Below are 15,575 nucleotides of genomic sequence, written 5' to 3'. Positions count from 1 at the left end.
TTTTAGCCACATTACATATATAGAAGGGTAGTATAACATAGCTACGTACTTTAATTATACTTTTTGACTGATATTCCCCATCTATCTATCTATCTATAATAATAATAATAATAATAATAATAATAATAACAATAACAATAATAATAATAACAACAACAATAATAATAAGAACAATAATAATAAGAACAATAAAAGAGGGGGTTGGGGGTACATTTGACACCCTACTTCACCTCCTTGAGTCAAATCCCTTCTCCCTATTAATCCTCTAATTTTTTAATATTAATCTAAATTAATTTACATTTTTGGTTTTCCATCATCAATTTACACTTTAACCGCATTGTAAAACAATTAATTTACACTTTTTGGTTTCCCATCACCAAGTTACACCTTACACCTTTTGATTTTTCATTATCAATTTACACTTTAACCTAATTTAAAAATAATTAATTATATTTTTCTATAGTTTACACTTTTAAAATAGAAGAAACTGTAAATTTTTTATTTAACTAAAGTTGAAAAAAAGGGGTAAATTTGAATCAATATTTATATGGAGTTAATTTTCGTATGTTTCTTCTTTGGGCGGATAATTTTTGGAGTATTTTGACGATGGGGTGACTATTCAGCAGACAAATTTCCAAGTTGATTTTGGTATATATATTTAATATATTTGACCAATTTTTTAATTTTGATTAATATATTTTGAGACTATCTGACGGATCTGAACACTAGTATATATATATATATATATATATGCATCAACAAAATACCACTCTTTCCTGATTAACTTATCAAAGGATTCTCGCTCTCAGTGTTGCATGCATATGCAATTCGATTCTAAAAGTATTTAATCATAACAAAATTCAGCACCTAATTCAATCTTCTAGAGTAACAAATATGTATTTGCATGCATACATGTATACAAACACAACCAAATTGTTGCATTTTTTGTGATTGCATATTTGAAATTTACAATTCAAATTACAGTATCCGTATCAAATTAGATAAAAATGGTATGATTCGATTTATGTGTTTTGGATGCATTGGTGTGATCAGTTTAAGCCACTGTCACACAATTATATATATGAGGAGAGAAAAACGAATGATTTCCCCCCTTAATTTTAGTGTAATTTTGAATTTGATCCAAATTTCCGTGGACGTAGTTACAATCCTGACTTTTTCCAATCTTGTGAAAAAAAAGGTATAGTGTATTTAAGGTATCTTTTGCAAATTTACCCCCTAGATAATTATTTATTTGATTCCGGCCCCTCAATAAGTATTGTGTCAAATATGAATCTGCACAACTTTACATGATTAGATAGTGAATATATATGTATTATGTGGTTTGAATTTTATTGATGTTTTAGGTTTTGAAGATTTTCAAAGGTAGGTTGCTGAGTGAGGATATATATATAGATATATATGGCGAATCCGGAATCTGAATGCATATTTCAAGTAGAGAGTGACAATGAAGAGGAATATAAGGATTTCGAAGAAGATGGAAATGGAAATGAGGATGATAAGGATCTCAATAGAGTTGAAGAGGAAGATGATGGGAAGGATTTCAATTCTGCAGACGTATCATGGCCTCAAAGTTACAGGTATATATATACACTCTCTTTTTTTCAATAAAATATGGAAAAATTTGGATTGAGATCCGTTAAAGTTGAAATCTTTAATGTTGGTTATAGCAATTAAAATGCGTCAAACATGATTAATGGTCTACCAACAAAATGGGATGATAATTTCTACACAAAAAATCTATTAGAGTTTTCATTCATTTACTTATTTTATTCGACTATGATGTTTCAGGAAGTCAATGGATCTTTATGGTAGTGTAGCATCTCGGAGTCTGACTTTTCTGGGATCTCCTACTTTATCACCATCAAGTGGTTCATTCATTTCGGCCTCGCCTAAAAATAGACACACCACGAAGATTATCACAAGTTTGGACAAACCTTTGTTGTCGTCCGAAGCAGACAACCAACAACTACAAGTTCATACTAGTTCCGATCCTTCACTTCATCCTTTGTCAACGAAAAAGTTATCACATCATCAGAAATCTTTTAATATTAGAAAGAGTTCGTTCAGCCAAGCTGTGATTAATGGTATATATTACTGTTTCAAACTTACTATAAAAAAAACTTACCCTTTTGCTACATAATCTGCTCAAATTAGTTATACTAGAACGCTTTTATTGGCTATTGGCATTATAGTGATTTCCGTTCAATGATATTTTCATGTAGGGGTGAATCTTCTTTGTGGAGTAGGACTTCTTTCTACTCCGTACGCAGTGAAACAAGGTGGATGGGTTGGATTGTCTATATTATTCATCTTTTGTGTTCTATCATTATACACTGGTATTCTTCTCCGCTACTGCTTAGACAGTCGACCTGGTCTTAAGACTTACCCTGATATTGGTGAGGTGGCCTTTGGCAAAACCGGGCGTCTTGTCATTTCTGTAAGTTCAATTAATATCAGACTGTTGTATATATCTTTCATTTTATTCAAGTCTGACTGTTATCTAGGTTATTAACCTTGCTTCTTTTTTATTCTTGTTGCAGATAGTTTTGTACGTGGAGTTGTATGTAAGTATATACGTAAAGCTGATTCATTGTTTAATTTGTTGCTTTAAGTCATATATTGTGTTAAATCTACAGAGTTTATCTGTACATCTCACAATTTAGTACAAGAAAAGCATCGATTTTGTGCTACCTTCCATGATACCCCATGAAAGTTTTGGGTTAATTGTATTTTGCCTTGTCCCTAAGATTATAATTAGTACCTTACATATGTCATTCACAAAGCATCTGGAAGTAAAAATGTTGGCCAGGCATAGTGAATGTATCTTTTGTATGTTTTAACTGCATTCCAACTTATGTTTTAATCAGAGCACTATCTAAAACAATGCAGGCAGCATGTGTTGAATATTTAATCTTGGAGGGTGATAATCTATCTTCTTTATTTCCAAATGCATATCTAAGGCTTGGAGGATATCACCTAAGTTCGCACTATTTGTTTGCTGTTATGGTCACTCTTGCTGTGCTTCCAACAGTTTGGCTTCGTGACATGAGTGTACTCAGTTACATATCCGGTTAGTCTAAAATAAAGTAAGGTATCTTAATAGTTTGTGACCTGTATGAGTTTTAACCTTTAACTATATGTGTATTCAGCCGGGGGAGTTCTGGTGTCGGTTCTTTTGGTCATTTGCTTATATTGGGTTGGTTTGGTGGATAAAGTTGGCTTTGAGACAGCAAGTACCAAGACAATGAACCTCTCCACATTGCCTGTGGCTATCGGCCTGTATGGTTATTGCTATGCAGGGCATGCTGTTCTTCCTAACATCTATATGTCCATGGAAAACCAAAGTCAATATCCTTTAGTTCTCTTAGCCAGGTAAATTAAAGACTTTTTATTGACTCGGAAATACATTGTACAATGTGACAAGTTTTATCTTGGTTGAACGAGCATGATAATCATGTATATCTATGATGCGTAACTTACGTAGTTTTATGTTTTTGAACTCCGTTTATTGAAGCTTTGCCATATGCACTCTTCTTTATGCTGGCGTTGCCATAATGGGATACGTGATGTTTGGTGAATCAATAGAATCACAGTTCACTCTCAACCTACCTTCGAATTTTCTTGCCTCCAAAATTGCAGTATGGGCTACGGTACGCTAACTACAATGTATAACCTGCTTTCTCGGGTTATTAAACTTTCATGAAGTTCATTTTAAAAGTAACACCCTAATTTCATTAAACTTCTGTACACATTTTGTTTATAAAAGGCATATGTTGTCGTTTATGATGACAGAAAAAGGAAACTTGTAGGCTAAACAATGAACATAGTTAAAATTTTCAGTTTCGGATTCAAAATAGATGATCTACACGGTTGAAATACCTTTTTATGCTAAATGATTATATTTAATTTGTTTCATGTACTAAAAAATTGGAGATTCAGTTTTCTGAACTTTTTTGTACTCATGCTTGTCATTCGTTCTTGTGCAGGTAATCAATCCGTTTACCAAATATCCTTTTGCTTATTAAATACAACGTTTTGATTCTGTATATGTATCTGCACCCATGTAATTTGAGTTATAAACATGCTTCTAAAACCATTTATAGTATAAAACTGCAGTGAAAAATAGATTGTATTCTCTTAACAATTAGAATCACATATGCTTTAACTATAGCTCCGGTGGCTGAGAGTCTCGAGGAACTGATGCCATCAAACCAATTGGGGTCTCAAGTTTACTCCTTTCTCATCAGAACAACGTTGGTGATGTCTACTTTGCTCGTGGCCCTCACCATCCCTTTCTTTGGTGAGTTCCAACCTTATTTGTCGATTCATATTATGCATATTCGTTTCTATTGGTTTTGTATGCATACGAGGTATAATCTTTGCATTTACATTAAAAAAATCAGTTCACAAAGATGGTTTTTAAAGCTAATCGCTAGATTTGTTTTTAAAGAATGCACATTTCTGATAGCACAATGGATTCTTACCATTGTGGATCCACTGTTCTCATTGTTCACCAATGTTTTTTACAGGCCTGGTAATGTCGTTGATCGGATCTTTACTGACAATGCTAGTAGTAAGCTCTTATTTTTCCTCCCAATTGATCAGTTTTCTGCTTTTACCCTCTTGAGACCCCTGAACAATTAACAGGCAATACAACATATGTCTTACAAAGAGTGAAATCTGTATTGTCTTTCAATTAGTCCCAATTCTACAAGTTCAACTTTACTAGTAAAAAGTAGTTCTGATATTCACATATTTTATGACATGAACTAATTTGACTTCTATTGTTTCAGTCATTGATATTTCCGTGTGTTTGCTTTCTACGCATCGTTAAAGGAGATGTAACTCGCTTTCAGGTAATAAAAGTGTTCTTACTGTTTGATCATTCAATATTAAAAAACGACCCATTTGGAGACAAATAACTTCAAGGGAATAATCTATAGCTAGTTCTTACTCTTACTCTTCTATTTACTTGTTTGGTTGGTAGGTATCGTTTTGCGCATTAATTATCATAGTTGGCCTGGTCTCAGCAGTTTTCGGAACCTACACATCCTTATATGAAATCATTGAACAATTTCTATAATTATTTCTAACACTTGTGTAATGGAGCTGTAAGACATTTTGTTGAAAAGTTTTTGAAATAGATAGCGTTAGTTATCGTTATCTTCAAGATTATCTTAACAAAACATTTTTAGTCAGTCCTCTTTAAGCCGTTTACGATACGTTCGACGAATGGAGTATGTATCTAAGTATCTGATTTCGAATTCCCTTATCCGGGATTGCAATATGGCAACATGATATGATCATGATCAGAGCTTTGCATAGGAATTCCAAAATGTTGAACAAAGTTTTAGGGGCATATATATATGTGTGTGTGTCATATTTCGGGTCTTCATCTTAGCCAGTTTAATAAAGTACCGAAATCTGTACGAATAAAGTATAAGAGGCCCACCATTTCCTCTTTTAATTTGGGGAAATCTGCCTCTTGTCGATATTCATAACATCCTTGCTAATACTTAACTCCAGATCTAAATATCTAATCTAATATCTTACATTTTGGGAAATCTGTAATAACGTCACTACATTTTGGGTGTAGCCAATTACCTTCTGTCACTAGATCACAGAATACATCTAGATTCTAGGCCCCCCAAAATGAAACTAATAGCAGGAAATTGAAACATTATTACATTTAAATCACGTGTGAAACACGAGGTTGTTGATAGAATAATATTTATACACTAACTCAACAAGTCCTAATAAATGACGAAATTACTTTACGTTAATCAAATATATAAGATAGAGAACTTTGACGGTAAGTATTACTGTATTCAAAGCCCGTCTTGCTACTGGGCCAGATGGGCGTAGGCCCATAGCATCAAATGGATATGGGCAGCAGAGTTTTAGTTTATATTAATACATAAGCCCACAAACTAAAGTTTAAGCATTAGATAATTAGCCCATCAGATTTTAAGATATTCAAATACATCATTATTAGACTTTTAATAATTGTTGGATATATAAGCGTCACTACCCACTACCATGATAATTAAAGATTTATACTTTTACAAATTAAAAATTCAAAAACTTCGAAATTTGAGAAATATATTCATCAACTTGTGTTTGTGCAACAATTTTACTATTCAAGATGAATTTTAATCTTTATATATATGAGTTTATTTTATTTTATTTGCATTAGAAGTTTAACAAATATATATATATATATATATACCAAAAAACTAAAGCAGAAATAACATGTTTTTGAAACGACACGTGACATAATTCTTGATCGACACGTGTCCTTTTAATTTATTAAATTTGTTAAATTAGTTTTTTTAGTTGTATATAAATTTAATTTTCTTATTAGACATATATATAAACTCTAACTCTTGACTTATTAATACAAAAGACATTATAATCTTATTGATTGATTGTTTTCTCATTAATAACTTATTAAACATGAAAACTTCAAAATTTTGAGTTTACGATCTGTAATCACAAGGCTATTTGTCATCATCAATTATGCTTACAAGTTCCGATTTTGATGTGGTTTTAAAAAATTAAAAAATATCCAAAATGTTAATATATACTATAAGAAAGTTGAACTAATGACTTATTAACCAATTAAATCACTCAATTTCATCAAATTGAGTTTCGCTTATGTCATCATTTCGATTAATATAAATTAAAAATCATAATAATCATTATTTAAATATATTATTATATTATAATTTATATTAATTTGTAGAAAAAGTCTCATTAATTTACACTTTTTTGTTTTCCATCAATAATTTACACTTTTTAGCCATGAATACTTGATTTATATTTATTTTTAGCCATAACTTGATAAACTTTTTAAAAGTTATAATCATTTAATTAATTAAAAAAAATTCAATATATGAAATATTGTTTATAAAAATTATTTCAAAACCTAATGACTTATTAACAAATATTATATTAGATTTTTATAAATTATAAATACTAATATTTAGTTGAATATTTAATATAAACACAATTTGAACTCTAGATACATATCCCAAACATAATAACAGATGACAATATACAACATCCTTATCCTAAACACAATAGGAATCACAGAAGACGGGACAATCACATAACAAAACACGATTTACAACAGAAGGTTACTTGAATACTAAATCTAAATGAATATGAACTCCATTTAAATTCATTCTATTTCTCAATAAAAAAAAGGTACATAATTTTCTTATTTTTTATATATTAGTTTTGCGTATTAATGTTTGGAGTTACAATTGTCACTCAAATCAATAGTCCTAATTGTTTTCAAAGAATATGAAAACAATCCTACTTGTTAGCTAATTATCATAGGACATGTGATTGAAAATAAACTTATGCGTGTTATGGGTTCGTATCATAGTCAAGTACATATACTTGAATGTCAAGTACATGATCACAGGTATGTTTATATTTTAATTCTTAATTAATATCACATTATGAGTACAACCGGTTTCAAAAAATTCTATTATAGTGAAATCATTATAGCATGTGCCTTGTGGAATGACAACGACAAACAATTCCATCAATATGTCTCAGCTAATAATGACAGTGACGAACCTATAATTATTGTACTACTACAACTTGCAAAGTATAGAACCGTATATCTTTCTACTTATAAGCTTTTATGACTCGAATGTATGAAAAACTAAAATTGATAATATCGTAAAGCCCGTGTCCAGTGTTGGACACGGGCCTAAAATCTAGTTCTAACTAAATGTCTAAATATATATTATATTTATCAAAATTGTATATTATAATTTAGCTTCGATCATCGATTTACTTTAACCACAATTTATTTCGTACTCACGAATCATGTATGTATGAGGCATATTCGAATTTCTTTATGATACAATCTATATAGCTACCGTACAATGTACGAGTATTAGGACTAATATATATATATATATACTTTCGGCTCATTAAGTAACGTCGTTTATTTGCTTATACAAATTTTGTTAAGAATTTAAACAATTATGTCTTCCATTATATCTATATAATTATTAAAACAGTAGGAAACCGAATGATTCTAGAGCCTCTAAAAAAGGCTAACCTATTTTATAAATTTGCCACATAGGATTTATCTTACATGGGACATTTGTAACACCCCACTAAAGCGGAATATACGGGATGCACAGATAAGCACAAGCACGCACAGTACAAGTTCAAACACAGCCAATAACATTAAAAGATAAGAAGTATCATAAGTTATTACAGAACATGAGATATACCCCGGAATAGTCAATATCAAGAAAGACAGAACAATTGTCTTTCCAGAACCAAGTCTTGAACTGAATTGAGCAAAAAGGAAATCTTCACAGCTACTAATCTTGGACGTACGAACGATCGCCAAAGGGATGAGCTTAGAGAAGGAAGACTCCTATGCTAAAGGATCTAATAGCCTAGCCTGAAAAGCATGTAAGTTCAAAAGGGGGTCAACTACGAAAGTAGTTGGTGAGATTCACATAAAGTACTTAATAGGTATACATAATAATAATGATATGTATAATAAGAACAAGTCATAAGATTAGTACGTTTATCAAAAGTACTTCGTAATAGCAAAACCAGTTTAAGAACAAGTAATGTACTTTATATGTATGTATATAATTACTGCTAACCCGATTGGCCAAAGATGAAAATAATATACTAGTAAGCTCACGTAAACAAGTAATCTAAATATATGATCTAGATCAGAACAAGTACAGATAATATGCATCCTCCAGAACTGTAGAGAATGAGGGTGGGCCTACCCTAACAGAGCTGTCCATGATTACCTACGGTTCATTCCCTCAACTGAGGGATATGAATTGATAGCAGTAAAAACAGTACTCATACATAGATCAGTAAGTACATAATAGCGGACATGTATAGCAATATGAATGCATTCTAGATCCTGCCCATTCAAGATCTAAATACACTTTAGAGGATATTTCATAAGTATTTTCATACGATCATATAATAGTACGTAGAACAGTTCATGAACATATATATATATATATTTATATATATATATATATATATATAATTACAAAATAGTTTTTCATGCTTTTCAGTCCCCGATAAAGAACTTGAACAAAATGTACAAAAAGGGGGTAAGTGAACTCACAGTGATCTAGTACACGCACAGTTATTGAGCACAGAGAACAAGCACAGAGGTAGGTAGATTATATCTATCAAAATCCAAGCACACCTTGACCGAAACCTAAGTACACGTTGTTGATCACATAATACGCACATATATTAGACTTGGTGATTAATTAATCACAAAATGTTCTTGATGATCCGATGATTTGGTCTTTAATGAACTGAAAACGTTTTGACTCGAACTGAACTTTAAGTACTCGAATTGAACTCGTTTTGTACGCCTTGGAACACACACAATCATGATTATAACTAATTAATTGTTCACAACTTTGTTAGAGATCTCAATTAGGGTTTGCACATTTGAACGTTTAGTTTTGGATCGTTTTATGAACTAGCTTTGGTACCAAAATGTAGTCTTGGATGTACTTAATCAAATGGTAATGAAGCTAAGGATTGATTCGGTGATTAAGTACATGATTAGATCATTTGAAGTTTAAGTATGATAAGTTATAGGTGCAAGATCGTTTTAGGGTTTTGAAGTCCAAGATCGTATCATAAGCTGGCTCAAGGTCGTCCCACTTGCTTGATCAAGATCGTTTCATGGTTGCATTGGTTCAAGATCGTTTCATGATCACTCAGGCTCAAGATCGTTTCAGTAGGCAAGGCTCAAGATCGTTTTGGTAGACTAGCTCAGGATCGTTTTAAGAGACACAAGGATCAGTATCGTCCTAGGGTTTATTGAGTACAAGATCACCCTAGATGCTGGCACAAGATCGTCCTAGGTTTGGCACAAGATCGTTTCATGTACAAAGTCAGGATCGTATTAATGATACAAAGATAAGGATAAGGGTACACGGTTAATTCTAGTTCAAGATCATTGGATTGAGCAAAACCGATCATTAGATCAGTTACCCCTATATGAACCAAGACCGAACCACACTTCAAACACAACAACAACGAGCAACAACAGTAGCAACTCAAGAACACCTCACGAGCCCAAAACAACCAAGAATTTAATCTTTGATGTTCTAAATCGAATTCGGGACGAGTTAGGATGTAGTACTAGTATATACGAACGTAATAACACAATTTCCTTATCACTTTAACAGTTTTCAAGATCAAAATGTCACAAGTACACTTGGTGGCTTCAAGAACAAGTTTTGTTCATATTTCAAAAATGGGTTTTGCAATTTAATCACGTTATGACCCGAATTTGTTCACCAAAATGATGTTAAACACATTTAGACACAAACCCATTGATTATTAACATGATTTCTTAACAAAAATCGAACCAAATCATCAAGAACAAGAACATAAAAAGTACACCTTTATTTTGATCAAATTCTCAAAAGATGTTGTTATTACCTGCGATTTGATTCTAGAAAAGGGTGTTTTGATCGTCACAAGGAACCCAAAAGTACAAATGATTTCACTTAACCAACCCAAAATCAAAATGGTGATTTTTTTTAGTGTGTGAAAATGGTGGTGGAGAGCCTGACTATGTGTTTCTAGTGAGAGAGTGGTGTTTGGAAGTGATGAATGAATAGTGAATTCTCTCACACTACACTTTTCTATTTATACCTTTCCCAATTGAATGCACTAGGTATTTTCAAGGGATTATTTGTGAACATTTTGCACTAGGACAATTATGGACATGGACATTTATGAACCGAACCTTCATATTTTATCGAATTAATTCATAATCCGTCACATAAACCAAGATTTAAGATCAAATTGACCTTCAAATAAGCACATATTTTACGTCTAAAGTACATCAAGAACTTAATCAAATTGAACTGTCTGGCCGTTCAGGTGGCGAAAGTACGATTTAAGAAACTTAATTAGAATATTTATAAGGCGGCTGTTACAACATTCATATTTTGTTTGACAATATTTTACTATATTTATATATATCTTTAAAAAAATTATAAAAAATCCATCATATCTATAATTGATTCTACCTTACTGACAAAGTTTAGAAAATTAAACCACAAAATTCATTTGCTTTGCTCGTTGGATGTCTTCTTCTTCTTCCCTACCAAGTTCCAATACAAAAACGCATCGTCGTCTAGTTGCTGAGGTGAGTGCTGCTCGCTGCAAACTTCTGGAGCCATGTTAATTGTTGAGTTCAAGAAGACGGGAATATGGAGATAATTAACTTCCTAGTCAATCAATTTTAAAATCCCCAAAAGTTTAATTTTAGGGTTCTTGGAGAAAATGATTGATTTTTGTGGAAATTCACTCAAGCTAATTGATAACTAAAAAAATCTGGGTCAAAGCTCCACCTCGGCAAGCCACATATTATAAAATTTAAGGAAAAAACATTGGTGACCGGTAACCTATAGATTAACCGATTACATACATCACATAGACACAAATACGTTTTTCGTTGCATTGCATAGATGGATTTAAAGATGGTTACATTACATAGACATTTTGGCTTAGTTAGCTACACTCACAGGTCATTATCCTTTATTTAATATCAAAGTTACTTTTTTACCCTTTCTTCTTCTACAACTTTCTGGTTTCCATCCAGTCCTTTCCACCTTTTATCTTTGCCCTTTCTTCTTCTACTACTACAATTGTAAGGCCTCTCTTTATACCCGCTTTTTGGGGCGTCCGACGCATGTTCAAGGCTGGAAGCTATTAGCACCATCGCATCTTGGCTTGCGTCCAAGGTGTTTCTTCCATATGTAGACGTGCAACAATTAACTTGTGGGGCCCGATTTTTGGTTTGACCGTTGCATAAATTAAAAAAAAAAGAAATTAACTCTCATATGGTGTGTGTGTGTGTGTGTGTGTGAGAATCGTGATGTACATATGAAGAAGATGGTATATAGAAATTGAGTGTGTGTACATGTGTGTGTGATCTGTGTAGTATATATATATAGGTGTATATATATATTTTAAAGGAAGAAGACCATGATGTGTACTCAGTATATATTATAAAATTTATATAAACTTTCGTTTTAACCCCTCAACCTTTAGTTATTTACGAATTAATTTTTATAGTTTAAAAATTTTACCTTTAAACCCTAAATTCTATCTAAATTTTGTTTAAACTTGTATAAATTTTGTTATTATTATTAATAAAAGTTTTACTTAGTTTGTTTTTTAATTTAGTTTTATTTTGTGAAAAAGAAAAATGGAATAATAAAATAATAGATGAATAGTGGAAGAAGTGGGAAAGAAGTGGTAATATAAGGGGCAAGGTTGTAGTCGGCTAGTTTTATCGGCAAAAACCATCGACAATAATCGGCAAATCGGCTACATTATAGCATCTGGCTCGGCAAGTTTAATCGGTAAGATTGGCTAGTTTTGGCCGATGCAAGTGAATATTGGGGGCTTGATTTTGAACGTTGGGACCGTCTTTTTTTTTTTGGGTTTTGGTCCAAGTGGCCGTTTTTTTTTTATAAAAAATTACAAAACTTACCCCCATCCTATTTACTATATATACAACACAATATACTTTCATTTCCACTACTAAAAATTTTACTTATACTCTCTATATATCTCATCTCTTTCACATATTTTTTTCAAAATGATTCCCACAAGAAAATCATCTAAAACATACCGAGCACCAAGAAATCAACTTTCGTTTCAACTTCCTCGGCCCGTCGAACAACAATTAGATTTCGGCGGTTCTTCAAATCAAAACAACGAAACCCAAAACCTCGACCATGACTTCTCTCAATTTTTAAGCGATGGCTTCCCCGTGCAAGTCGACATGTGCCGTTTTGAACTTCCTTCCCAACCCACGATCACTTTTCTAGAAGACGATGACGATTTCCAAGCACAACCCGACAAGGCCTATGACGATGTGCGCGACACCTCTAGCGAGGAAGTGGAGGCGCCACCTCCACCCGGTCGTGGGAAGGGGAAAAAAATCTCCACCTCCACGAGAGCACCCCCGGTCGCGTGGAGTGCCGACGATGAAGAATTGTTGGCCCGAGCTTTTTTCCATATCTCTACGGATTCCGCTACCGACGATCAACAAAAATATGAATCCTTTTGGAATAGGATTCTTCATACTACAATGGCCAACAAAAAAAACACAAACGCACATACCATCAAGTGAACACAAAGTGGAAGAAAATGCAACCACTATTGAACGAGTTTACAGGCATCTACAATCAAATTGTTAATTATTTTTCGAATATATATATACTTTTGTTTTATGTTTTATATATATATATATATTGTTCTATGTATTATCTAAATATATATATATATATATATATATACCTTTGTTGTACGTGATGATATATATATATATTGACATTTATAAATATATATGTTGTTTGTAGAAACATAAATGGGCTAGCGGTGCCAATGATGAGACAATCTTGTCCAAAAGTTTGGAAGAGTGGGTGAAACGTAAAAATAACAAAGGATTCAAACATATCAAAGCTTGGCAAGTTGCAATGAAACATGACAAGTTTGCATATGTTCTACCGGCGAGTGGTTTTGGTACTACTCCTACTTCGACCGAGCCTAATACTCCTACGGTCAGCACTCCTCGCACCGAAGATACTAGCGGGAGTGAGAAAGGGCTCGAACCGATGAGTCTTCGAGCCACTACACTCGAGTTCCCAATTTGAATGAGGACTCGATGCCTTCATTTGCTCGAAAATCACGTAGCAAGGCCACAAGTTCGGCCAAAAGCAAAGATGGATTGCTCGGTACGGTTGAGGAGTATAGGGAGGTGAGTATTGCACACAAAGAAGAAAAGAGGCTCGAACGCCAAAGGAAGAGGGAAGCCACCCTCGAACGTGAAAACCCTGCACGAGCGTTGCTACAATCCTAACTCGAGTTTCAACGCCAAAAGACGATGGAACTAGACCTCCAAATCTTTGGTGCACCTCACGAACACTTGGTCAAGCCCATGCGTAGCATACAATTGCAACGCAAACGCGACATCGCCGAAAAATACGGGTGATCATGTGATAACTTGTTTTAGTTTGTTATTTGTTTTCTAGTTGTATTGTTTTTTTTTTCCTAGTTATAATTTGTATTTGTATTGTTTTTTTAAATTTAATAAAAGTTTAGGGTGTGTTTTGTAAGTTTTTGGAATTGGCAAATTGACAAATGTTGGCATTACACCCATAAAATTGGCAAGATTTCAGCTAGTATTGGCAAGTTTTAGCTAAGACACATGTCATCTCCTAATTGGTTTAATTTTAGCCAATTTGCCAAATTAACCACACTACACCTCTCCCCCTGAGGAGGGAGGTGTTTTTGGGTTATTCTAGAAGAGAGAAAGCTGATGAATAATGAAGAGAGAAAGCTGATGAATAATGGAAGAAGTGGGGAAGAAGCGGGTAGCCGCCTAAGCATTCTTTTCAGCTTTTATCTTTTTCTCACAAGTCTTCATCATCTATGGAAACTGGGTGACACGGATAATGATAATCACAAATATTTTCCACCGCCACCTAATTCAACATGGAAGACAGCATCAACAACTCTGTCGCCGCCGTTGGAAGCTGCGAACTTTGGGCACTACAAGCATACACATGTTGTATCTGTCGCCGGAAAACAGGGCAAGAACAACCACCGACTTCCATTGATCACACTAAACAATCATCGAGACCGAATGACACCCGTAAGAAACAAGAACAACCACCACCGACCTCCTTTCCCCGTCAGGAACAACCACTTTTCAAATCACCAAACTAATAACACTCATACATCAAAAGTACTGGTAAAAAGAAAAATTGATTAAATTATATACTAAAATACAATCTCAGCTTCACTTACATGATTCAACCTCATAAGCCATCCAAATGTATTTTTTTTAACCCACCAATCCACTACCGCGTTGTGCCATACTTCCATACGCCAAAACGGAAGAGTGATTAAACCCCAAAAAAGATTTGCTAATTTTTTTAGGTATATTAACAGAAATCGGGTCATCAACATATTCATATAAATTTAAAATGATATAATGGACTGAAAACTTAATGGATTTTTATCAATAGAGAGTAAAAACATGATCACATGATAATGGAGACAAACAAAGAATGCGTATAACTATGACAATAATGTGAACAACAAGTGGATAGAGAGACATACACCTGTCTCATTATTTTGTTAATATTATTTGTTAGTGCCATTGATGTTGTCAATTGTGATTGTTGATGTCTTGATGACTTGATATAAGTTACTGCTAAAATAACTGTAGATTGAATTTAATGAATTTAACAATCAACAAATTTTTAGTAATGAAAGTTTGCATAAATTTAATTTACTTTTTTTACATTTACTTATTAACAAATGAAAGAAGAAATAAAATGATTGTTCTTTTGCCTTTTCACACTTTTTTCTTTAATTTTTAAGAAAGATGATGCATGTAAATTAAACAATTTTTAACATATTACTTTGTACCTTTTAACATACTATCATATAAATTAAGGTGTTAAATCCATGAATCTTAATCTACT

The 15,575-nt window shown here is 32.9% G+C and overlaps 1 protein-coding gene across 1 annotated transcript; it reads left to right on the top strand.

The window, feature by feature from the left end:
• Nucleotides 1–1,419: 1,419 nt before the first annotated feature.
• LOC122585460 (amino acid transporter AVT1C-like) lies at nt 1,420–5,104 on the top strand. Its single transcript, XM_043757589.1, has 12 exons — nt 1,420–1,598; nt 1,810–2,105; nt 2,244–2,458; nt 2,562–2,585; nt 2,911–3,091; nt 3,171–3,393; nt 3,536–3,671; nt 4,008–4,027; nt 4,176–4,321; nt 4,551–4,594; nt 4,815–4,877; nt 5,009–5,104. The coding sequence occupies exons 1-12, from the start codon at nt 1,420–1,422 to the stop codon at nt 5,102–5,104; spliced, it is 1,623 nt and encodes a 540-aa protein (XP_043613524.1).
• Nucleotides 5,105–15,575: the final 10,471 nt, after the last annotated feature.

The sequence above is a fragment of the Erigeron canadensis genome, chromosome 1 (assembly GCF_010389155.1).
Source record: "Erigeron canadensis isolate Cc75 chromosome 1, C_canadensis_v1, whole genome shotgun sequence".
NCBI classification, from domain to species: domain Eukaryota; kingdom Viridiplantae; phylum Streptophyta; class Magnoliopsida; order Asterales; family Asteraceae; genus Erigeron; species Erigeron canadensis.
This window is presented reverse-complemented; position numbering and strand designations above follow the sequence as displayed.